This window comes from Macrotis lagotis, chromosome X (assembly GCF_037893015.1).
Source record: "Macrotis lagotis isolate mMagLag1 chromosome X, bilby.v1.9.chrom.fasta, whole genome shotgun sequence".
NCBI classification, from domain to species: domain Eukaryota; kingdom Metazoa; phylum Chordata; class Mammalia; order Peramelemorphia; family Peramelidae; genus Macrotis; species Macrotis lagotis.
This window is the reverse complement of record NC_133666.1, coordinates 46,587,649-46,612,572: the sequence shown is the minus strand read 5'-3', so window position 1 is coordinate 46,612,572 and position 24,924 is coordinate 46,587,649. Positions and strand designations below refer to the sequence as shown.

Sequence of the window (24,924 nt, the reverse complement as noted above, 5' to 3'; positions counted from 1 at the left end):
CAGACAAAAGTCATGTCACTAGGAGTATCAGTGGCTTTGAAAAGTTATAGCCAGGACCTGGAGAGAAAAGAAGCTTATGGCTTTCATATGGGATGGCAGTTCAGCAAGGGACGTTCAGGTCATCATCATTTAACTTGATTTTCATCTGATAGTGCAATGCATCTGCACCCTCTGAGGCAGAATTAGTCTCATATTCCTACCACTTCCCCTTCACTCACCTGCAAAATGGCTGGCTGTAAATACCTCCATTAATGCTGAAGGAAGATGTGATGTAAAATTCCTACATTGTCTTATCCTCAAGAGGATGTTCTTTCTCGGAACTCAATTGCAATTCTGCTTTGGTCAGAGACAAATTATAATTTCATAAAATCCCATGATAGACAGGTAAGAGAAATCCACTGAATAGGTGTTATGGGATTGTTTCTGGTGTCAAGATCTCTGGCCCAAACATGCAGGGAAGATCTGAAGCTAATTCACAGACACCTTCAACTATCTAGAAGCTCAAAACTGCTAAGGAAAAATCAGGTCAACCCAACTGCCGTCCAAAGTTCCTTGTGTATCACCAGAATATGTTGCCCTCAGGGAGTTCAAACTTCAATACTACTGATACTTCATTAAGCAGGATAGATTCAAGCTTATCCTTTTGGAGTCCCTTAAAAACCAGCCAAGTCTTCCATGTTCCTCCCCTTCCAGCTCAACAAGGCAACTCATTCCCTGATCCGTGTTTCCCTCCTCATGTTCAATGATATAATTCTGGGTAAGAAGGACTCTTAGTCTGGTGGATTTTCGGCACTAAAATTGTTTGGGGATGATACCATCTGTTGAGTGACTAGGAGAATCAAGGAGACAAAGACTGGTTATGGAAGCTGAGGCACTAACCCTTTGCAAAAATCTGAGCCTTCTCCAAAAGGGTATGGAGAACAGATCCTGTTAAAAAATATTCATTATCGATTCTCAGGAGGGTCCATTCTTTCTTCCTGCTACAACCAAGAGCAGATTAACAGGCAACTCACACCTGATAACCCTTGTTTCCTCACCCTGAGCCAGGGACATAAAACCAGGGCAGGGGGTATGTGACCTCTGCTCTAGGGTCAATGATCGCCAGCCTGTCTTTAATACAGCTTGTCCTGTCTGGGCCAAACTCCTGCTCCAGCTAGCCAGTCCCATGATTCTCGGGCTCCTGGCTCCTGCTGACTAATCTTTCTGAGCCTGGGTTCAGGTCCCTTACATATATATGTATTCTCAATCTGATCTCCTTATCCCTTCAGATCCTAAACAAGTCTATTTGCACTTGCTATCTGCCTACTCCTAAGCTTGGGGTCATTCTAGTTTCCTAGATTTCTGGACCAAACCTTTCTACTCCTTTTCCACCTTGCCTGCAGGGATATGTAGAATTCTGTTGCTTCACTTGGGACTTCAGAGTATGCATATAAATACTCTCCATATCCTGTGAGACCCATCAGAGTCCTTTAATCTAACTGGTTACCTAGTCTCAATCTCCCCTACCTTGCTTCATCCTGTTGCCATCCCAAACCCGGCACCAGAGTACACTGAGCTGACACACTGGAAGGCAATGGAAAGATAATTGGAATCAAGTGCTCTGGATGCCAAATGAAAGAAACACACTGTTTATGTGAGTGAATCTCAACAAAGTTTACTTCAAAAGGTGAGTTTCAAAAATACACATGTAGCAGATTTTCCACTAGTTAGTATTAAACTTAGAATACAAGGGGAACTTATATCTGTTTGAACACGATTCAAGTTAAGGAACATAAAGATATTCAATAACAAATCCCCAAATTTCCATTCTCAGTGTTACTAATATTTACATGATTTAAACTGTACCACTTGAATCAAGGTTCCATAATTTTTTTTTAATATAAAGTTTCTGTGAGTTCAAAAAGTGTGAAAATCCCTGAACTTAAAGTTCCTTCTCAAAGCTTAGAATTATGATTTTCTCCACGCTCCCTTGAGTCTCCTCAAAAGTGCCCTTAGAGTTTCACCAACTCTGCTCCATGAGCACAAGCCCACTTGGTAGAACCTCTTGGCAGTTCCCTCTCCTTTGCAAGGGATTCCCAGGGATTCAGAAGTTCAAATACACATTAGTATGGAAAGGATACACTGCTTTTGGAAATTCCCACTGTCTTCCATTACAATATTCAGAAATATACTTAAGACTCCACATTTACAACATTTAATTTTTTTAACCACCTAACTCCAATCCCCCCTCCCCCCACCCATCTAGGGTCATCCCTCAGTCCACAAGAACTTTTGGAGGAAGGACATATTTTTGTAAGAGTGCCTAACATTTCCCTGTGTAAATTAACTATGTAACTTTATGTACATAGTAGGTGCTCAATCCCCATCTGTATTAACTGAACTCGTAAAGCAAGACTTCTGATGCTGAATAAAGACTGAAGGGTCATCCAATCATGAAACTGAAGGCTTGGCCACATTCTTTACATACAGTATTCCTCTCCAAGATGAATCTTCTGGTGTTGAATAAGAGATGAACTCTGGCTGAAGGCTCTCTCACAATAGCAACATTTATAGGGTTTCTCTCCAGTATGAGTTCTCTGATGTTTTGTAAGATGTGAGCTCTGACTGAAAGCTTTCCCACATTCTTTGCATTTGTATGGTTTCTCTCCAGTATGAGTTCCCCTGTGTTCAATAAGGTGAGCACTCCGGCTAAAGGCTTTGCCACATTCATTACATTCATAGGGTTTCTCCCCTGTATGAGTTCGCTGATGTTGAATAAGGCCGGAGAGGCCACTAAAGGCTTTCCCACATTCGTCACATTTAAAGGGTTTCTCCCCAGTATGAATGAACTTATGTCTAGTAAGGGACGAAGTGTCACTGAAAGCTTTTCCACATTCATCACATTTATAGGGCTTCTCCCCAGTATGAACTCGAAGATGTTGGGTAAGGTGTGTGCTCCTGGTGAATGCTTTCCCACATTCGTTGCATTCATAAGGTTTCTCTCCAGTGTGAATTCTCTGGTGCTGAGTGAGGTGTGTGCTCTTGTTGAATGCTTTCCCACATTCATTGCATTCATAGGGTTTCTCTCCAGTGTGAATCCTCTGGTGTTGCGTGAGGGACGAGCTCTTGCTAAATGCTTTCCCACATTCGTTACATTCATAGGGTTTTTCTCCAGTATGAGTTCGTTGATGTTTCGTAAGGGATGAGCTCTGGCTGAAGGCTTTCCCACACACGTTACATTCATAGGGTCTCTCTCCAGTGTGGATTCTTTGATGGTCAATAAGGGATGAAGTTCGACTAAACGCTTTCCCACATTCTTTACACTTGTAGAGTTTTTCTCCAGTATGAATTCGTTGATGTTCAGTAAGGTGTATGCTCTGGCTGAAAGCTTTTCCACATTCATTACATTTGAAGGGTTTCTCTCCTGTATGAGTTTTTTGGTGATGAATTAAGGATGAGCTCTGGCTAAAGGCTCTATCACATGCATTACATTTAAAAGGTCTCTCTCCAGTATGGAATCTCTGATGTTTTGTAAGGGATGAACTCTGGCTGAAGGCTTTCCCACATTCCTTACATCCATATGGTTTCTCCCCTGTATGAATTCTCTTATGCTGAATAAGGCTTGAGAGGCCACTGAAGGCCTTATCACAATCACCACATTTATAGGGTCTCTCTCCAGTATGAATGAACTGGTGTCGATTAAGAGATGAAGCATCCTTGAAGGCTTTCCCACATTCGATGCATTTATAGGGTTTTTCCCCAGTATGAATCCTTTGATGCTGAGTAAGATGTGTGCTCCGAGTAAAGGCTTTGCCACATTCAATGCATTCATACGGTTTTTCTCCAGTATGAGTTCTTTGATGTTGTGTAAGATGCGTACTTTTGTTGAAGGCTTTCCCACATTCAGTGCATTCATAAGGTTTCTCTCCAGTGTGAATTCTCAGATGGTCAATGAGGGATGAGCTCTGGCTAAAGGCTCTATCACATTCATTACATTTAAAGGGTTTCTCTCCAGTGTGTGATCGCTGATGTTTCAAAAGGGATGAGTTCTGCCTAAAGGCGCTCCCACATTCTGTACACTTGAAGGGTCTATCTGAACTATGAATTCCCACATGTACAATAAGAGCTGAGCGGTTCCTAAAGCCTTTCCCACATTCACTACATTTCCAAGCTTTCTTTACTCCATACAGTTTCTGAAGTTTAGCTAGGTCTGAATTCTTTTTGAGGTTTTTTCCACGTGCATCACAATTAAGAAGGTTGTCTTCTGTAGGAGCTTTCTGCTGTGTAACAAGGATTGACTTCAGACTGAAAGTTCCTTCAAATTCGTTACATTCGTGGCTTTTGTCTCCACTGGAGGTTTTCATGTGTGTGATTGTCATTTGTCTCATGTGGTTCTCCTGATGGCCCTGTTCTCTCTCGAGCTGTCCTTTACAGTCCCAGCTTTCTAGAAACATAGAATCCCAGGGACCATCCCTTGTGAATCTCTCCATTATCTCCCCATGGGATGATCCTTCTTCAGAAAAGTCATGCTTTGGAGAAGACTGTTTCATCTCAGGCTTGGGCTCCCAGTCTGAAAGACATACAAAATAGAAAGATTTCTTATTTCTCCAATTTTTTTTTGCAAGACATTGGGATTAAGTGATTTTCCTGAGGTCACACAGCTAAGTAATTATTAAGTGTCTGAGGCTGGATTTTGAACTCTGGTCCTCTTGGCTCCAGGGGCAGTGCTCTATCCACAAGGTCTATAAGCAATAGCTTATAATAGAAGACAGAAACTGTTAGAGTGAAAATGAGATAATGAATTTGAAAAAAAAAACCTTCACAATGTAGACAGCTTTAATATCTCTAAGTATAGCACTGAAATTAGAAGGAGAAACAAGTGAGCAGGAAAACAGCAGTTGCAGAAGGCAAAAATGGTCCAATATACACAGTGAATAAAGAAAATGAAAATAGCTTATCCAAAATTATGGGAACTGGGAATACTAACTTGGTGAAAAGGCAAGGCTCCAATTCTGTCTCTGACACTCACTAGCTGTGTGACTTTAGAATTCATTTGAACTCTCTTGGCCTCTATTTCCTAACCTGCAAAATAGGGATACTATCTATAGAACTCAAAGACTTTTGGGAGGCTTAAATGAGGATCTATTTAAAACACTTTACCAACTTGAAAACTGAAAGTCAGAATGAGAAGAATGAACATCTGGTCATAGAGACTTCATATCAAACAGGAGGATATGTTCACTGTTTCCCACATCTCAGAAACAAGAAAATATGTGTTTGGCAAGAGCGCTGATCTGAATAAGAAGGTTTTAGACTGAATTATGAGCTGGAGAGAAGGAAAAAAACTTAGTAAAACCAGAAAGAAAATGAAGAATGGTTATGAATGTAAAGCCTATTTCAGATTGTTTTCTGTTAGAGGGAGGAGAAAGGAAAGGAGAAAAATTGTAAAAACTCAAAACTTTGTAAAAAAAAAAAAAGACTGGTTAAAAACTACCATTGTATGTAGTTGGAAAAACAAAATATTTCTTTAAAAATTGCAGAAAGAAAAAAAGAAATCGGATGAAGCAGCATAATGGCGGTGGTGTCCAGAATTTGGAGATGATGATAGCAGGGAGGCAGACTGATAACTATACATAATATGTCAGGTGTACATACCAAAGCAAAAGTCAAATGATTAGCAAAACGAGGTTTAAAAATTGTAATAGAATTTAAATATGATTTCATAGATATCTTTGAAACTGAGGGTTATAGACTAGGCTATAGAAATAGAAGCAAATAGTTCAAAACAAATGATTCTAATAGAAGGGGTGGGTAGTATTGATATACATTTGAAGGGTATACATGTGAACAGAAATCCATGAACCTGGGTATACAAAAATGATAAAAAGCTTTGGTGGATCTTTCCAATATAATCAGGGATAGAGTAAGAAGGTCTATTATCACTATTTCTATTCAATACAGTGCAAGAAATGCTAGTTCTAAAGTAAGACGAGAAAAAGAAATTGAGAGGACAATCTCAAAAAGGAAACAAAAAGATTGCTTTTTTCAGATAATAAGATGGTTTATTTAGAAAACTCTAAAGGTTCAACTTAAAAACAATATCAAACAGCTAAAACAGTAACTACAGCAAAGTTGTATGACATAATACGAACCCATATAAAACATCAACATTACTGTACATTGCCAACAAAGTCTATCAGGAAAAAAAACAGAAAGAGAAATTTCATTCAAAATTAACTACAAACAGGGGCAGCTAGGTGGCACAGTGGATAGAGTACCGGCCCTGGAGTCAGGAGGACCTGAGTTCAAATCCAGACTCAGACACTTAATAATTACCTAGCTGTGTGGCCTTGGGCAAGCCACTTAACTCCATTTGCCTTGCAAAAACCTAAAAAAAAATGAACTACAAACAGTATAAAATCTTGGGAGGCTACCTGACAAGATACACATAGGAACTTGAGGAATGCAATTATAAAACTCCCTGTATACAAATAAAGACAGATTGAAATAATTGGACAAATATTAATTGCTCATGGGAAGACTGAGGCAATATAATAAAAAATGGCAATACTACTTAAATTAATTTACTTACTCATTCCAAACCAATCAAATTACCAAAGTATTACTTTATAAACTAAAAAAAAATAATCTAAGAAAATTCCTATGGAAGAACAAAAAGTCAAGAATCTTAAGGGGAAATGAAAAAAAGAGTGAAGAAAGGGGATCAAGTAGTACACCAAATCTCAAATTATTCTACAAAGCAGTAATCATCAAGATAATTTGATGCTGGTTAAGAAATAGATAAATCAGTGGAACAGATCAGGTATACAACATACAGAGAAAAACAACCACAATAGCCTAGTGCTTGATAAACCCAAAGATTAGGCCTAGCTACTGGGATAAGAACACTTTCTTACAAAAGCTGTTGAGAAAAACAGGAAGCAGTGTACTAGAAACTAAGTATAGACCAACATCTCACACAATATACTAGATAAGCTCCAAATGGGTATGTGACTGAGACCTATAGAGTGACATCCTAAACAAATGAGAAGAATCAGGTTGAAACTACCTGTCAGATCTATGGACAGGGGAAGAGCTCATGTCCAAACAAAGGCTAGAAAGGATCCCAGAAAGTAAAATGGGCAATTTAAACTACATAATAGTAAAGAGGTTTTACACAAATGAAATCAGAACAGCTAAAATCAGAAGAGAAGTACAAAACCGAAGAAATCTTTGCAGCAAGTTTCTCTGACAAAGGTCTTATTTCTAAGAGATACCAGGAAGGGATTCAAATTTCTAAGAATAACAGCCATTCTTTAATTAGTCAGGGGTCAAAGGATTTAAAGAGGCAGTTTTCAGAGGAAGAAAACCAGGCTATAGCTACATGAAAAAAATGCTCTCACTTGGGGGGATCAAACTCAAATAGAAACAGATCCCTATGAACTACATGCTGACTGAGAAAAATCACACATCAACATTACCTATGTTGTGAGATGTATTTTTATTTATTTTGTTAAACATTTCTCAATTACATTTACATACCATTTGTGCTGCATTGCACCTTTGCTCCTAATTACTAATAATTAGAGAAATGAAAATCAAGCAAGTCTGAGGTATCACCTTACAACCATCAGATTGGCAAAACTGGCAAAAAGGACAATGACATGCTAGAGGGATTGTGGGTAAACAGGGACATTTTGTTGCTATTGATGGAGATATGAATTGGTCAAGTCATTTTGAAAATCAATTTGGGACAACACCCCAAAAGTTCTTAGAATTGCATGCATACTTTTTTACTCAGAAATAACATTACTAAGTCTCTATCCAAAAGAAAAGGACTCATATATCAACAATGTTTATGGGAGCTCTTTTGGTGGTGACAAAGACCTGGAAATTAAGGGATGCCTATCCATTGAGGAATGACGAAGCAAGTTCTCACATATTAATGTTATGGAATACTATAATGCTAAGAAATGAAGGGGTCTAAAAGAAAGGGGGTAGCTAGGTGGCACAATGGATAGAGCATTGGCCCTGGAGTCAGGAGGACCTGAGTCCAAATCTGACCTCAGACACTGACTAGCTGAGTGCCCCTGAACAAGTCACTTAACCCTAATTGCTCTCCTCAACCCCCCCCACACCCTCCCACCCCCAAAACAAAACATATGCAGAATAACAAGATTGATATTACTACTCAGATTGTTCAGAGGAAGGATACAGGTGACATTTTCCTTAATATAGATGATCAAAATGGCTTCAAAAGACAAAGTGACTTAATGGATAGCCTTGGTAACTTGAAGAACAATGTTTTTGAAGAATGACAACTGTGTGACTGTAATTAAATCACTTAACTTTGGGGGGGGGGCGCCAGGCAACTCTCTTTAATTTACAATTCTGTCAAAGCAGGTAATTAAAGGTAATCTGTATTAGAGGAGGGAATTTTGATACTGGGAATTCCCTAGGTGGATGAACTCAAAAGGCCAGAACCTCCTCTCTCAAAGCAACAAAACAAACAACATCATCCCAACCACCACCATAACTAAAACAAACTGGTGCAGAGGCAAGGAAGAGGGATGGGAGTTTCAATTCTGACCATCTTCTAGGAGTCTCATTCTGCAAAAGATAGTTATCTCAAAGTCTCCCTTGCTGACAACTTCATCTCTTAAAGACAGAAGAATCGGGGAGAGGAACTAATACCCTGGATCTAATTCCTACTAACAAGGAATCAGTCTTTGTTAATGATGTGAAAGTAACTCAGAACTTTTGTGGGTGATCTCAGTGAATGGGGGGGCAGGAGGGCTTTTCTCTCATGCCCCTTTCATTTCCCTCACCCTTTCCCCCATAACTCTACATTCTTGGTGCTTTCCTGTGCTATACCTGCTCTCATACCTCCCCTTGCCAATGATTCTGGGGGGGGGGGAGGGGTATAACTCTTTCAAATTCCATCCAACAGGGCAACTCCTTGAGGGGTCTGTTGTCTTGTGGCCACCCCCTCAATTTCACCCTTCTTTCTCAAGGAGTCTAGTTCTGTTTTACTCTTTATCCCAACTTCTGCCCTCATACCAGATGGTTAGGGTTACATTACTAAAGCTCTGTCCTGGGTCCTCTTCTCTTTCTATACTTTCTCCCTTGGTGGGGGGGATGGGGAATAAAGGAACAAGCCTTTATTAAGGGCCTTCTATGTGTCAGCTGCTGTGTAACTGCTCCTCTTGACCCTGGGAGGTAGGTGCTATCATCACCCCCATTTTCTTGTAAAGTGAGGCTGACTGAGATGAAGTGACCTTAGTTCTATGGTCACCAGTAAGTAGGTGAATTTGAACTCAGTTCTTCCTGACTCCAGGCTCAGCACTCTACCTACTGTAACAGCACCTAGCTTACCTCCATGGTGAGCCCATCAGCTCCCAAGCTTAATGATCATCTTCACACAGAGGATCCCTTGAGCTCTATGGCCAACCTAAGTCTCTCTCCTTAATAAGAACCACCTCATGAACACCATGAAATGACTAATCTATAGGCACCTCAAAGTTACCATATCTAAAACTTCTCCTTCCCCCAAACAGACTCATCTTAATGAATTGTTCATTTCTGTTGAGGGTCTTTCCACCTTTCTAGTCTCCAAGGTTCAACAACTTGGGTTTTTCTTGCCTCACACTCTCCCTCACCCTACAAAGCTACTTGTGAAAGGCACATTTTGCTCTTTCTATCTTCCCAGCAACTTTATCTCCTTCTCTTCACCACTCACAATTACCACCTTAATTCTTAGTTCATCACCTTTTTTTTGGCAAGGCAATTGGTAGTTAACTGACTTGCCCAGGGTCACAGAGCTAATAAGTGTCTGAGGTTAGATTTGAACTCAGGTCCTCCTGACTTCAGAGCTGGTGCTCTTTTCTCAGCACCGCCAAACTTCCCCCCCAGTCTATCAAATTCTTTTTTTTTAGTTTTTTTTTTTGCAAGGCAAATGGGGTTAAGTGGCTTGCCCAAGGCCACACAGCTAAATAATGCTTTGGCAGACAAGTAGACAAGTCTGATTGTAGCTGTTAGATGAAATGCATCCTACCTAATCAGCATGGCATTTTGTAAACACAGAAAAAAATGAAAGCATACGAAAGTCAGGATAAAACTGAGAACTGAAATGTAACTTCTGATATTGGTATTTAATATGCATGGAACAGAGAAGAAGAGTCTGTTCAGTCAATGATCTAAGAGTATATAGGATTAAGAGTGAACATTGAAGACTATGTACTTCCTTCTGAATGATGCTAAATTGACTCCCTAATAGCAGCAAGGTTTTGCTCCCATTTCACTGGAAAAACTCCACCTTGGTAAGATTCTTTGACATGACCACAAATAGCAGAGGCCAACTGAGAAAGAATATTGAGCATACTAGGAATGTTCCTGCTTGAGCAGAGGGTGGGTGGCTTAAGGTCTTCCTTGCAATACTATGAGTAGTCCCCCAATAAAGGAGGTTTAGCCTGATCATGCAAGACTCGCAGCTTCTGACTATTCCATTCTCCACTCCCAGAATTCGCTTTTGCCTTTTCTTCATCTAAACTCATCCTTCAAGGTCAAGGTCAAATCCCATCATTTGCACCAAGTCTTCCCCAACTACTCCAGTTGACACTGTTCTCCTTCAAAATCTTTTCCTACTAGCTGCCTTTTTCACTTTGATACTTACATATATCATTTTGCACCATTATTAATTCTCTTTTTAAGAAAAATTTTATTTATTTTTGAGTTTTACAATTTTCCCCCTATTCTTGCTTCCCTCCCCATTATTAATTCTCTTTACTATATGTTTCCTGTCTATATAAAAAACTATAAACTTCTGGAGGACAGAGACCACATCTTAAGATTAATTCTGTCTCTGTCATAATTGTTGGTTTGGAAAGATGAGACAGAATAACTGGTGGACAATATATAATAACAAAACAAATGGGAAACAGCAACGTTCTTTCATCTGTCTGACACCTTAGAAATCAAACAGACAAGTATTTCCTGAAAGCCTGTTTTTGGGAGAGGTCTTATGCTCTCTCTAAGTTTGTATTATATGGGAAAGAGTGCTACATTGAAGTTAAAGGACACAGTTCTAATGTCTGTTCTGCTGACCTCTTATATGGCCTTGGGCCAGTAACTAACTTCACTGGGCCTCCGTTTCCTCTCTTATAAAATGGAGTGGCACCAGATGATCTCTAAAGGTCCTTTCCAACCCCAAATCATGATCTGATAAGAATAAATGTTGGAGAAGCTTTCAATGTAAACAAGAACATAGATCTCATACATGAAACAATTATGGAACACCCCAATGAAACAGGTAATTGCAGCATTCTATGTATACACAAGTGCAACAGGAGCATGGGGAAAGGTACACTCACTGTGTTTGGGGGAGTAGGCTCAATATGGAGGAAAAGGAAGCATTGAAATGACTTTGACATAAAGACAAAAGGCATTAGTAAGACATTTTTTTAAAAACCTGACAAAGTTGGGGCAGCTGGGTGGCACAGTGGATAGAGCACTGACCCTAGAGTCAGGAGGACCTGAGTTCAAATCCAACTTCAGACACTTAATTAGTAAATAAGAGAACCTAGGAGGCTGTTACAAGCAATCTAAACCTGTAGTAATATTGGTCTCCACTGAGTGTTATCAATGAAAGTGGAGAAGAAATGCCAAATCAAACATTTCAAAGGAAGAATCAACAAGACTCAATAGATGATTTTATCAGGAGAGAAAGAGAGGAAAGAGCCAAAGGGAACTCACAGTTTCCTTGCTGAGAAAATGAGAACAACAAATGGAAGGAAAATTAGTTTGGCTACAAAGATGAGCACAGCTTTGAATGTGAAGAGTATGAGGTAAGTGTGAGTTATCCAAAGATCTCTAAATAGATAGAAATATAGGACTGGAATGCAAATGAGAGGTGAGAACTGGAGACCTAGATTTGAAAGCATGAGAAAAAGCCACTTGATTTTTCTAGATTATAAAAATATAATTGATGATATGGTCACTTTGATAGTTAGTTTTGCTAAGCTGTCTTTCTTTATTGCAAGGGAGGGTCCTGTAGGCTGGAATTAGGGGATTGAGGGAAGGAAGAATAGTATACAGGAAAACTGTGGAGTGTAAAAAACAAAAAAGCATTAATAAACCTTTTTTTTCCCCTAAAGTATCTAATTCCTTTGAGAAATAGGCTACTAACTAGAAAGTCCGTTCAGACACATGTGCCTTATTTATCATATCAAGTAAAGGAGAACCAGAGTGAGGAAGATTGCTGAACAAGAGAAATGGCAAGGCCAAGCAGAGGCTAGTTATTGTGATAAAGAAGAAAAAAAGTCCTCAATGAGTTCAGAGTCAGAAGAAAAGAGGCTCTTATGGAGTAGCAAAATGTTTCTTCGCTTATGAACTGAGGGTAAGCAGAGCAAGAGGATCAAAGGGCATGATGAGGCCAGAAGGAAGCTGTAAACTAGTAGGAAGAAATAACAACATCCACTTTTTTAAATTCGAAATTTTTTCTTGGTTCTATTTGATATCATATAATTTATCCTTTATTTCAAGTGAGTCATTTTTTCTTTTGCTTCTGGAAATCCTTTTTATACATGAGCATAAGTGTGAAGTTGTATACTCTTGCCACTTAATTTTTTTTTAGTTGTTTTTTTTTTGCAAGGCAAACGGGGTTAAGTGGCTTGCCCGAGGCCACACAGCTAGGTAATTATTAAGTGTCTGAGACCGGATTTGAACCCAGGTACTCCTGACTCCAAGGCCGGTGCTTTATCCACTGCACCACCTAGCCGCCCCTCTTGCCACTTAATTTGTAAAGTTCTGTGCCAACTTTGGTGGCAAAGAGGTCATTGTAACTATTTGGTGAGAGGGTGTCATCAGCATCTATGAGAACAAAGGTGGTGAAGAATGAGAGCAGAATAAAGAGACTAGTTTTGAGGAATATGGCGATGAAATGAATGAAAAAGCTCCATCATAACTACTGCTCTAGCTTTCAGAGCATAAGCACAATGGGATTCAGGCTAGAGGAGCCAGTGTCTGGGCTGCTGTTCTTTCCCTGGGTAACTTGGCACGGGACCAGTGGGTAGCCACAGCCATTGCCTTCATCTGAGTAAAAGTGAATGTTGGAGTTTCCCAAGATGAGTAAAAGCCAAATACCAGAGCAAAGAGCAACAATGGTATGTGGCTAACATTTGCATCTGGGGTTGGCTTGCTTTCTGTTGTCTTGCTCATTGTTCCCTTCCTTAGAATTCCTGTTGCTCGGAGCTTAAGCAATCTACATCAGCTGGGAAGATATGTCCCACTGCAAGAAGTAAAAAGGAGGAATGCCTTTTGGAAAGAGTGAGCCTTGTGGGGCGGATAGGTGGTGCAGTGGATAAAGCACGGGCCCTGGAGTCAGGAGTACCTGGGTTCAAATCCAGTCTCAGACGCTTAATAATTACCTAGCTGTGTGGCCTTGGGCAAACCACTTAACCCCGTTTGCCTTGCAAAAAAAAAGAAAGAGTGAGCCTGGCTGTTAACAACTTGGGAACAGCTACCCTACTTTGGAGCAATTTCTAGAACAAGCACAGTCTTACCCACTTCATCTCAAACAGTTTCTCTCCCAAGAACGCTGATGGCCCCAAGCACTCCAACCGCATAGTGTTTGCATCTGTGGTCTAAATAAATGCTAAGCTAAAAATGGAAAACAGATCCGTCCTGACCACAACTTTAGGCAGTCACTGCTTCTTCTCTGATACAAGCATAAACAATATAATCTATGCCATTTATACTGTACTGTACAATGGGAAGCTTTGCCATTCAAGGTTTAATGATTGCCTCATTGTCTGCTACCTGGAAAAGCAGGTAGCTTTTTTGTTGTTTTTTTAAAACAAGAAAATGTCCCTAAGTATTTGGCATGTCTGGAAAATGTCTTTTTTTTTCTTTTTTTTAAAAAAATCTGTATGCCTCTTGTTGTTTATATAACGATAATAGCTACAGCTCATCTCTCTCACAATATGCCCCCCCAGTCATGTGATACGGTGATCAATAACACAGGAGTCTGAAGAAGTCACTTACTTTATAATGAATGTGTGCTATCCTCGAAAGAATTATCCAATCATTCACAGTAAAACTGAAAAACATTTCGATATGGATCAAAATAATTATGCTTTTTTGAAAAGAGATCTGATATCCTATTCTGGAGGCCTCCTGTGGCATTAGAAGTGTTGTATTTGTTTTCTTGGCTCGGTGTTCTTTATCTTTATGTGATTAACTTCAGGTATTTCAGAGTAAGGATATACTTTCAGGTCTCATCAGGCACAACTTCTTCCCACAGTTTCCTATTTAATCTCCTCAAGCTTCCAATATTGATTTGGGACCCAAGAAGTATTCTGATTTTCTAGATAAAAGGCTATCAGTCATTTTAAAATAATGCTATTCTAAGAAGTCAGATGTAAATTGCAATGCATAGTTCTGGTATGTAACTTTAATCATTTTTTTTGTAGATGTAAAATAAGTATGTAAACTTAAGACACATGTCTGAAAGGACAGAGTTCTATTTTGTGACTATGGTACTCTACTGTTGACAGCATTTAAAAACTTTAGGAATAGTGACTTAAACTTTTGAAAAAACCCTATAATGTCTTTACGTGTGATTGGAAAAAAAAGTATTATTAAATAAAACAGAAAAAGAAATGTAGCAAAAGTCATAACATAATTACTTAATAGAAGTGTTATGGTGTTATGAAGTTACTTCCACTGGGGGTGGAGGGAAGAAGAGGAGTCACTAAAGTAGACAGAGAAGTGGCTGGAGGAGGATCAAGCGAAGCAGAAGAGTCTGAATGAGGAGGGCTGAGCTGGGCACGATGGCACATGCCTATAATCCCAGCTCTGGCCGGCTGATCAAGAGCTTGGACATTCTGAGCTGCAGTAGGTTATGCCAAGATGTCGGCACTGAATGAGGCCTCAATATGGCAAGTTCGTGGCAGTGAGAGTCACCTGCTCAAGAGAGGGTCAGATTGGCAATGGAGCACGTCAAATGGCCTTTCCAAGGGCAGTGGAAATCAGGTCCATGAAGAGCTTTTGTACATCCAGTCTGGGTGAGATAGGGAGACCCAGTCTTTCAATAAATAAAAGGAGGGGGTGGTCCATAATCTCAAATAAAATGGAGGAAAGACACTGGACTGATTAACAGGAAGTCAATGATGTACAAGAGTGCCATTTCACAAGATAGGAGGACAAGAGGCAGCTTTTAGGCATTTCTTAGGTCAGAGTATATGCAGTAGGTATAAAGCAATGTTTGAAGAGTCCTCAATGAAAACAGACATTTGACAAAAAGTCAGAAGAGGGAGCAGGGTTTTTTTTAAAAGGAGTTTGAATGATTTCAAATAGAAGAAATCTAGGTAAGTTTGAAGGAAAAAGAGAATATCTGTGAGAAGGTGGGAAGGGTTGGAATCTAGAATACAAGTATAGGGATTAGCTTTAGGGAGAAAACTCTACAGTCCTTTGAAATGGGAGGCCAGGTGCCAAATCACTAACATGTCAAAGTAGTCTGAATTCTATATGGAAGCTTGTATCAGAAGACCTCAAGACCTCCTCCATAGGCCTATGGGGATTTGAGGTGAGGCCCTTCACCAATACATCGAAGATATCACCTTTCAGTGACCTCTCAACGACCAACAGAAGCTGTCAATGCTTCCAATGATCACTCTCCGTTGTCGCTCACCTGAATAGGGGTCTCCTGAGACTTCTCTTTCCAACATCCATGGGTCTTCTTTTCTCTCCAACTGTGAGATTACATCAGGTTTGGAAATTGGAAGACCTGTTCATAGAGAAATAAATAGGATTTCACTATTTGTTTTTTATTATTGTTTTCTTTTTCTGAGTTTCTATTTTTTTATTTTTATTTTTTAAAGATTTTATTTATTTTGAGTTTTACAATTTGTCCCCTAATCTTACTTCCCTCCCTCCACTCCCCGCACCAGAAGGCAATTTGTTAGTCTTTACATTATGTCCATGGTATACATTGATCCAAATTGAGTGTGATGAGAGAGAGATCATATCCTTAAGGAAGAAACATAAAGTATAAGAGATAGCACGATCAGAAAATAAGACATCAGTTTTTTTTTTCTAAATTAAAGGTAATAGTCCTTGGTCTTTGTTCAAACTCCTCAGTTCTTTCTCTGGATACAGATGGTATTCTCCAATGCAGACTGCCCCAAATTGTCCCTTATTGTTGCACTGATGGAATGAGAGAGTCCATCAAGGTTGATCATCACCCCCCATGTTGCTGTTAGGGGATACAGTGTTTTTCTGGTTCTGCTCATCTCACTCAGCATCAGTTCATGCAAATCTCTCCAGCCTTCCCTGAATTCCCATCCCTCCTGGTTTCTTATAGAACAGTAGTGTTCCATGACATACATAGACCATAGTTTGCTAAGCCATTCACCAATTGAAGGACATTTATTTGATTTCCATGAATTTCTATTTTTTATTATATAAACATTTTAGTTATTTTCCCAACTACATACAGTGGTAGTTTTTACTAATTTTTTTTTTGCAAGGTTTTGAGTTTTACAATTTTTCTCCCTTGCTAAACATAGATTGAAATTGAATGTGTTGTGAGAGAAAAAACAGATTGAAAAGGAAAAAAAAGATTAGAGATAACAAAATGACCTAATACATAAGACAACTTTTAAAAATCGAAGAAAATAAGCTTTGGTTTTCATTTAAACTCCACAGTTCCTTTTCTAGATATGGATGGTTATTTTCCATCACAGGACTTCACTATTTGTGCAGAGAACACAAAGGCATCCTGCACATCAGACTCTAAGAATTATTTATTAAATATAACCAATCACAAATAAAAATTCTTTTTCAGATAAGGACCTAAAGCCCAGATACATTAACCTGAGGCTGCTTGGCTGGTAGGTAACAGAACAGGTGCTAGAACCCCAATTTTCTAACTCATACTCCATGGTTCTTTTAGCTATACCATTCTATCCCAAGCTCTTAATATTCAAGGAAAAGGGGGCACATTGGAAAGACACAGGAGGAAGGAAAATGGCCCCCAAACTCATGCTTAGCAACAAAATCCTACAAAGAGTGAGTGGGAGATGGGTCCATGTGAATTCAGAAAGATCAGTCTTCAGATTGGATGGTTAGGAATTTCCTACTATGTGGCTATAAGGAATTTTCTACTATGTGGCTCTAAGCACTGGGACCTAATAGAAACTATAGCCACCAAAACTACTTATTTTCAATTCAACCAATTGTTGGACTCTTCATTAGCAATAATGAATAGGAATTATGTTTTTTGGGGAAAAAAGGCTTGGAAATGTTGATTCCAGAATGCCAAGTTGAAAGGCCTCATATATACTAAATAAGGAGGTAAAAAGAATCGAACGGGAAAATTCTGAATTATAAAGGGAAATCATTCTTACCCATTGAGACTAAGTGTCTATACTTTTCCAATAACACATCTCTGTATACATCCTTTTGAGTAGAGTCCAGTTGACCCCAGTCCTCCTGGCCAAAGGCCACAGCCACATTCTTGAAGGTCACTGCCTCCTAAAAGAAACAACAGGAGAGACTTTGTTAAGTGCTTCAATGAAACCAAGAATTAATGAATTACTTAATACTTATAATTTAAAAATCACTAATACTTAAAAAAATAAATCTAGGGAATGAAGCAAGCAGAGGCATTCTGGTTTTTCTGGTTTCAGGCTATTTCTTAGAAAAGCAATGTGGTATAAGGTTAATAAACACATTAAACTTGAAGTCATTAAAAAAATGAAGATTGAAAGCCTAGGTTCGAGTCTTAGGTCTACAATCTATTTGCTTTGTGATAATATGAAAATCATTTAACTTTTGTGTCTCAACTTCCTCATCTGTAAAATGGACACAATACTTGCACTACATGCTTCAGAGGGTTGATATGAGAATAAAATGAGATAAAATGTGTATCTTACTTTGCAAATGCTAAAGGGTCACCGGTCAGCCAACAAGTACTTATGAAATACTATGTGCTAAGCATTGTGCTTAGGATAGAAAAGCAAAAATGAAAGTGATTGTCTTCTAATTTTATTGGGGGAGACAACATAGAGGTAGGTATTTAGTACAATAGATTATATATATATATATATATATACATATATATATATATATATGTACACATACAGACATATATATATATCACCTACATAGATACATAGAGATATAAATCTAAGTCAACTGGTATACTCTATGATACATGATATGTCAGATATATACAAGGTATATTGTATTTGTATCACAGATTACTACTCAGATACATAGATAAAGATACAAATCTACAGCATCTGTCGTATTGTATGATACATAATATATCAGATATATGTAATGTATATTATGTATGTATTACACATATACACACACACACACATAAAAAAGCATGTTCAACATGAAGGTAGTCTGGGGAAGGAAGGCACTAGCAGAGGTAGAGATCAGGAAAAAAAGTGGAACTTGAGGTTCAGCCTTGGAGGAAGGTACACCAGAGGTTCTCCCCTTCAGAGGTGAGTAGGAAGCACATTCTAGGGATAGAGAACAGAGCACAAAGGAAAGGGATGGGAGATGAACTGGTGCATTCCAGAAATACCTGTGGCAGTTTGGCTGGACAGAAGAGTGCATATAGTGCATTAATACAGAATGAGGATGGAAAGTGGGTTGGCATAAGATTAAAAAGGGCTTTAACTGACAAACAAGTGTGCATTATTTGAAGGCACAAGGACAAGTACCTTGAAAATATCTAGAGGCAGCATTCTGATTTTCCTAATGGACCCTAAATACACATGAAGAATTTTCCTAGATTTGTGAGGCAGTGCGGTCCAGGGGACTGATAACTTTGGAGTCTGAGATGTATGAGCTCAGGTCGTGCCTCTGACACATGCTGACTCTGTTGCCCTGAGACTTTAACCTCTCTCTACTCCAATTTGTAAAGTACAGAGCAGGGTCGAGGATGTCCTCCAGGAGGGCACCTGCACACCAACAGGAAACCACAGGCCCAGACACACCACATGATGGAATACACATATATATTACTTACACAGATACATGGATATATAAGCGCATCCTTGCTAATGCCTTTCCTGAGCTATGACATTTCTTTTCTTCATATTTATTCTGTTTAGACTTCAATGTGTAATTGTCTCTTCCCTTAGAACATAACACAATGCTTCCTGCAACTACAGAATTTTCATTCATTGTATTTGTATTCCCAGTGGCTATAATAGAGTCTGGCACATAGTAGGAACTTAATATACCATATGATTGATTGAGAGAACTGAACTAAGTAAGATCTTCAAACTAATGGAAACTCACACTAACTTTTCTGATTTTTGCCATGTATTAAAGAACCACTTCCAGAGGCCAGGTGGGCTTAGATTTGCTGTGGGCCCCTACCCTCAATGATCTTATTTAATCTACTATCACAGAAAAGTAGAATGCATAACACTGAATACATTGACTTGAGAAGCAAAACATGTTGTATGTGAAATTTGAAGGGGATTTGAACATTATCAACTAGTCAAGGTGGGAATCAGAGAAGGCTTAAAGGAGGAAATGATATCTGAGTTGGACTCTAAAGATTAGCAAAATAGGATAGTGGTAGTCCTTGGAGAGCCAGGCAGAGGAGTGTGAACTCTGTTGGGCAGACACTGAGAGTCAATGAACATTTGTGAATGACTAAAACCAAACATAAACTTATTGTGGCATTGTTATGAAGAATGGATTGGAGGGAGAGAGCAGAGATGGGCAAACCTTTAAAAAGGACATTAGAGTGGCTCAGGAGTGGTAAGGAGGGCTGATCATTGGGTAGCTGCAGTGGGAAGAGAGTAGGAGCAAGATTACAGAAGTGGAAATAGCAGGGCGTGGCCACTGATTACAGATGAGAAGAGAGAGAAAGCTAGGAGGCTAAGAATTCTAAGGTTATAAAATGAGGGAGTAGGTGACTGCTGGCATTACAGACAGAAACATTTAAGTCAGAAGAAAGAGCAGGTTTCGGAAGGGAAAGACTGAGCTCATTTGTTTTGTGTTGAGTTTTATGATTCTGGTGGAACATCCTGAGGGATCTTAAAGATCAAAGGGGTCAAGCACACCCACAACACTCCAGGGACCTGCTGAACTAGATGAAAATGTAACTGGCAAATATTTAACAAAAGAAATAAAAAGTTCAAGTGGGTAGAATGTTAATATAAGGTTTTATAAATTAATAGGGGTTCCCAAGGATCTTTATGCACAGTGCTGGGGTCTGAGTTGGACACCATGGCTGTAGGAATCTGAATATAGATCTCAGAAATCAGCAGTAGAACTATAGATCTGGGGAGTCAGATTCATGGAGGTGGCAGCTGAAAGCTGTGTAGGATGTGATTGCTGAGAGATGTCAAGAAGGTTCAGGACAGACTTTTAAGGCTGGGGGGGTGGGGGGGGTGGGCAAAAGAGTCCTGGAAACAATTAGGACACAGAGGGAATTATCTGAAAGGTGTGTGTGTGTGTGTGTGTGTGGGGAGAATCTAGAAAGTACAATCTCTTAGGTTAATCTGGTGAGAAGCATAAAGGGAGGAGCTGTTACCTGTATCCCATGGGGCAAAAAAGATGAGGGGGAAAAAAAAGATGACAGAACTTAGCAATCCAGAGCCTAGGCTTTGAGGAGAGTGCAGAGAGGGCTGGGTCACATAGCTGCAGGGTGAGGGAAGGATCAGTATCTGCTGAGAACGAAAACGGTGTTTGAGGAAGGAGAATTGAGTGTGACTCACCTGGGGCCCAGCTGGCAAGACCATAGCAGCCATGTCCTCTGGGTGATTCTCATCCTGAGAAGGCAGAGCTGAGGAATAACAGGGGGCACGAGGGGAATCAGACTTGTCTTGAAGCTCCCAGATCCACCCGTAGGCTAGAAATTCCCACACTCCAGCTGGGTGTGCTCCTCCAGTGGACAATGACTGTGGTAATACGGGCCTGGAGAGGCAGTGTGAGTTCAAATCCTGCTTCTGACACATAGTGACTTTGGGTCACTGGGTGAGTGACTTAATGTCTCCATTCCCCAGGAAACTCTCTAAGACTATAAGCCATAAACATGATACTCATCTCCATCAGTGAAGGGATTCCACACCAGAAATTCCCGTACTAATAAAATCACAGGCCCAGATGCGCACTCCTACAATTCCCAGACCCAACCTGCCTTATTGGCTCTCTTAAGGCTGAATAAGATCCCAAGTTTGAAAAGGGTTTGAGAAATGAACAATGTCAATATAAAAAAGTACAGATTTAAGAACCTTTTGAAGGGAAAAAAATGGTTTGTTAGGGAAATAGGACAGTGCTTCCCACAGGTGCAACAATTGTAGAATGCATTTTTTTGAATTGTGGAACTAAATTCAAGGAGTACCTTGTTGGGTGTAGCAGAACTGGAGGAGAGCATTCATGTGGATGCTGGAGGGGCTTCATGATGAGCTCCCAAAGGGAATCCCGGAGCCTACCATGGTGCCCTAATCCATACCCAAAGTTTTGACCTCCCACCAAGCCTTCCAGATAGCCTTTTCTGCTTTTCCTGCCTTGGGAAGAATGAGACCTCTACTCTCACATCCTTCTGCAATTCTCACCTCTCTCTCCAATCATTTGGGTCAAATCCTCCATGGTTAGCCCTTCCTCACTGTCTTAGAGATGGTCAGGAATTGCCAAGGCGCCAGCAGTCCCAGGATCTGTCCTCTGTCTCAATCTCCAGCCTCAGCCCTGAAGCTCTGGTTGAGAGATCTCTGGTCAGGTTTGTCTCCTGCGAGGCTGGATTCGTACTTACTGGGGTGGGTGGGATTCTTCTCCACTTTCACTCCCAGGAGCCTGGGAGGATCCCGGGGAGCTGGGATCTGGGGAATGGGGAGGGGGGGGGGGGCTCAGGAACCAAGTCCCTTCAGCAGGGAGGGTGGTTCTGGGGCTCCAGTTTCTGTCTCCCTGGTCGGAAGCCCACCTTCTGGAGTCCCAGGGTGGGTGCCTGGAGACTCGGTGGGCAGAGACAGGCTGAAGTCAGCGCGAAGACCCCAGAAGCCTTAGTCCGACCCCAGGGCTCTCCATAGAATGCCCAGCGATCCTGGGACACAGGGCTGGGTGACGGGGCGAGGAGCGTCCGGCCGGCGGTGGTGGGGTTGCCTCCCACCGACAGGGCCACAGGGCTCGTCTCGGAGGCCAAGAGATCTGCGGGACTTGGCCCCCGGCCCGCTAACGGCAGCCAAACCCCAACAGCCCCTGCCTGGCCCTGGCTTCTTAGGGCTCAGCAGGCGGAGGGGAGGCTCTGCCACCCAAAGGAGCTCGTCCCTCCGACAGCCACCCAGCCGCGCCCACGCCCACGCCCCTCCGGCTGCCGGGGTCGGGAGGGGGGAAAGGGAAACCCAGGCGCGGCGCCCCCAGCCGCGGCGCCCCCAGGCGCGGCTCCGGCGGCTCCCGAGGGTGTGGTGGCAGGCGCTCCAGCCGGAGCCGCCCCCTCGCGCTTCCTCGTGCCCCTCGGACTATCCTCCGTCCGAACCGGCACACTCCCCCGAACCCCGGGCTCGGCCGCCTCCGCGCAACGGCCGGGACAGCGGCACGCGACAGGCCGGCGGCTCCCAGGGCGACCTCGAGCCTCAGCCTGAAACGCCCCGGGGTGCCGGGAACCCTTAGCTTCCGCCGTACCTTCCCGAGGTCTGCAAGCCGAACAGCGCTGCCAGCGAAGAGGACGCACCCGCCAGGCCAGGCAGCTTAGTGCGCCTGCGCAGGCGCGGCTTCCGGACCGCCCATTCGAGACGTCCGCGAGTCCGAGACATTCCTGCTCCTAGACTTCATTTCCCAGAATGCCTTCTTCGTCGAAGTTCTTACACCTCGTTTATCGCTACCTTCCTCGCTTCCTCCCCCTTCCTCGGGTGGCCCTGGAGGTCACTGGCAAAGAAGCGCCCCGGCTACTCCAAGGAATTCTGGGAATCGTAGTTCTAACGCCCGCCGAAGGGGAAAAGCGCGGGTCAGAGCCCAGTGCCGGAAATGTCCCTCAGCTTCCAAGCCCCACGCCCAATATCGCTCCCAAGAATTTAGGGGAGCAGGGTCGGGCTGCGCAGGCGCATTTGCCTAGCCTGCCCTCGCGCACCCTGACCGGAGGTGTGAGGTGGCTGAGGGCAGAGGCTGGAGCCTAGGCCGGGAGGGCGAAGAGGGCAAGGTGTTGAGGCACCCAGGAGGCACCTCTCCAACCCCACCTCCCACGCCCCCAGCCCAGGAATGTCGCTGCTGAGCCTCTTTGTGGGGGGTGCCGGCAGGGCCTTGTACCCATCAGTAGCGGGTGGGGAGCACCACACACGCGAAAGTAGCCTTGCTCCCCACCTTCCCACCCGGCCCCTGCCTGCTATTCATCCTAGCCGAGATTTATGAACACCCTTATGTACCAAAGCATCTGACCCTGGCCACCACCCTAGGGCCATTCGAAACCCCTATTGACAGATGAAGAAACTGAGGCAGACAGTGGTAGAGTGACTTGTCCAGATTCCCAGAGCTGCTAAGTGTCTGAGGGGGTGTTGGAGCTCAGGCTCTCCTGATTCAGTCCATGGAGCCTCCAGGCTTCTCACAAGCCCCAGGATCTCTGAAACCCCTTGGTTCAGAGGCTCACAAACGTTGAGCTGGAAGACCAAACAGCCAAAAGTTGGAAAGTACTTGCTTTGGGTCGAGCACTTAGGGGACACAAAGGGGCAAAAAGGAGCAACTTACATACGGGATCAAATGGAAGTAATTCTTAGTAGTAGAAAGGCTCTGCAATCAAGGCAGTTTGGGAATGCCTTCCTGTAGAAGATGGGACTTTAAAATGGGATTTAAAGGAAGCCAGGAGGGCCAGCAGGCAGAACAGGGTATTCCACACACAGCACACAGCCACAGAAAAAGGCATGAGCCCGCACATGGAGGGTCTTGTTCCTGGAACAGCCAGGACACAGCTGTCAAAGAATAGGGGAGGAAGAGCAAGGTGTAAGAAGAATGCAGAAGTAGGAGGGGGCCAGAAGATTTGAATCTGATCCCGGAGCCACTGCAGTTTATTGAGTTGGGGGAGAGAAGGCAAATGAGTGTGGGTGGTGGTGTGTGTATCTGGGTGTCTGTGGGTTTCTGGGTGTTGTTCAGACCTGAGCTGTAGGAAAATCTCACTTTGCTGCCTTGAGAGAAGATGGACTGGAATAGGGAGACACTTGACAAAGGTGCAGACCCATCAGTAGCTACTGCAATAATCAAGACATGAGACGATGAAAACTTGCATTACATTGGAGCAGCTTCAGAGGACAGGAGGAGGCATATTAGAGAAATGGTGGAGAGATGAAAGATATGAGCCTTAGTAACAGATTGGATATGGGGGTCAGGAGGGTGAGAGTGTGAGGAACCCAGAAGAGCCCCCAGGTTGTGAGCCTGACTACTCAGAATGGTGTTGCCCTCTACAGCAGTGAAGCTCAGAGGTGGGGAAGACTTTGGGGAAAAGACAATGAATTCTGGGTTTTGATGTCTACTGGACGTAAGATTTAAGGTGTCTGAAAGGCAACTAGAAATGTGAATTTGAAGGTCAGCAGAGAGTCTGAGAGCAGAATAGCAGATCTGAGATTGGTCAGCACAGATAAGTAATTAAATCCATGTTAGCTGATGACATCCCACAAGTGAAGTACTATAAAGTGAGAGGAGAAAAGGGCACAAGACAGAACCTTGAGGGACACAGCTAGAGAACATGATCTAGATGAGATTCTGGCAAAGAAGATGAAGGAACTCTCAGATAGGCAGAAGGAGAATCAGGAGAGAGAGTTGTCCCAGAAACCTACAGAGAAGAGAGTATCAAGATCAATAGTGTCAAAGACCGCAAAAGGTCAAGTCAAATAAGGATTTTAAAAAAAATATTGGATTTGGAAATTAGATCATCAGTAGTTTGGGAGAGAACAGGTTTAAAAGCATGATGAAGTGAGAAGTAGTTTAGTC

At 41.9% G+C, this 24,924-nt stretch overlaps 1 protein-coding gene across 1 annotated transcript; it reads right to left on the bottom strand.

Annotated features, from left to right (window-relative positions):
* Nucleotides 1-553: 553 nt before the first annotated feature.
* Nucleotides 554-22,695, bottom strand: LOC141502145 (uncharacterized). Its single transcript, XM_074206740.1, has 6 exons — nucleotides 22,633-22,695; nucleotides 21,573-21,833; nucleotides 20,733-20,800; nucleotides 17,385-17,511; nucleotides 15,668-15,763; nucleotides 554-4,549 (listed from the first exon to the last, which is right to left on the bottom strand). Exons 2-6 carry the CDS (start codon nucleotides 21,604-21,606, stop codon nucleotides 2,460-2,462), a joined length of 2,415 nt encoding a protein of 804 aa, XP_074062841.1. The 5' UTR covers nucleotides 21,607-21,833; nucleotides 22,633-22,695; the 3' UTR covers nucleotides 554-2,459.
* Nucleotides 22,696-24,924: the final 2,229 nt, after the last annotated feature.

Bases quoted from the DNA above. Each gene is read 5' to 3' on its own strand.
- LOC141502145 (XM_074206740.1), bottom strand. From the start codon at position 21,606: ATGGAGGATTTGACCCAAATGATTGGAGAGAGAG. The intron at 20,801-21,572 runs GTGAGAATTGCA...GTTATTCCTCAG, and splicing joins CCAAATGATTGGAGAGAGAG to CTCTGCCTTCTCAGGATGAG. The intron at 15,764-17,384 runs GTAAGAATGATT...CTCTATGAACAG, and splicing joins TAGACACTTAGTCTCAATGG to GTCTTCCAATTTCCAAACCT.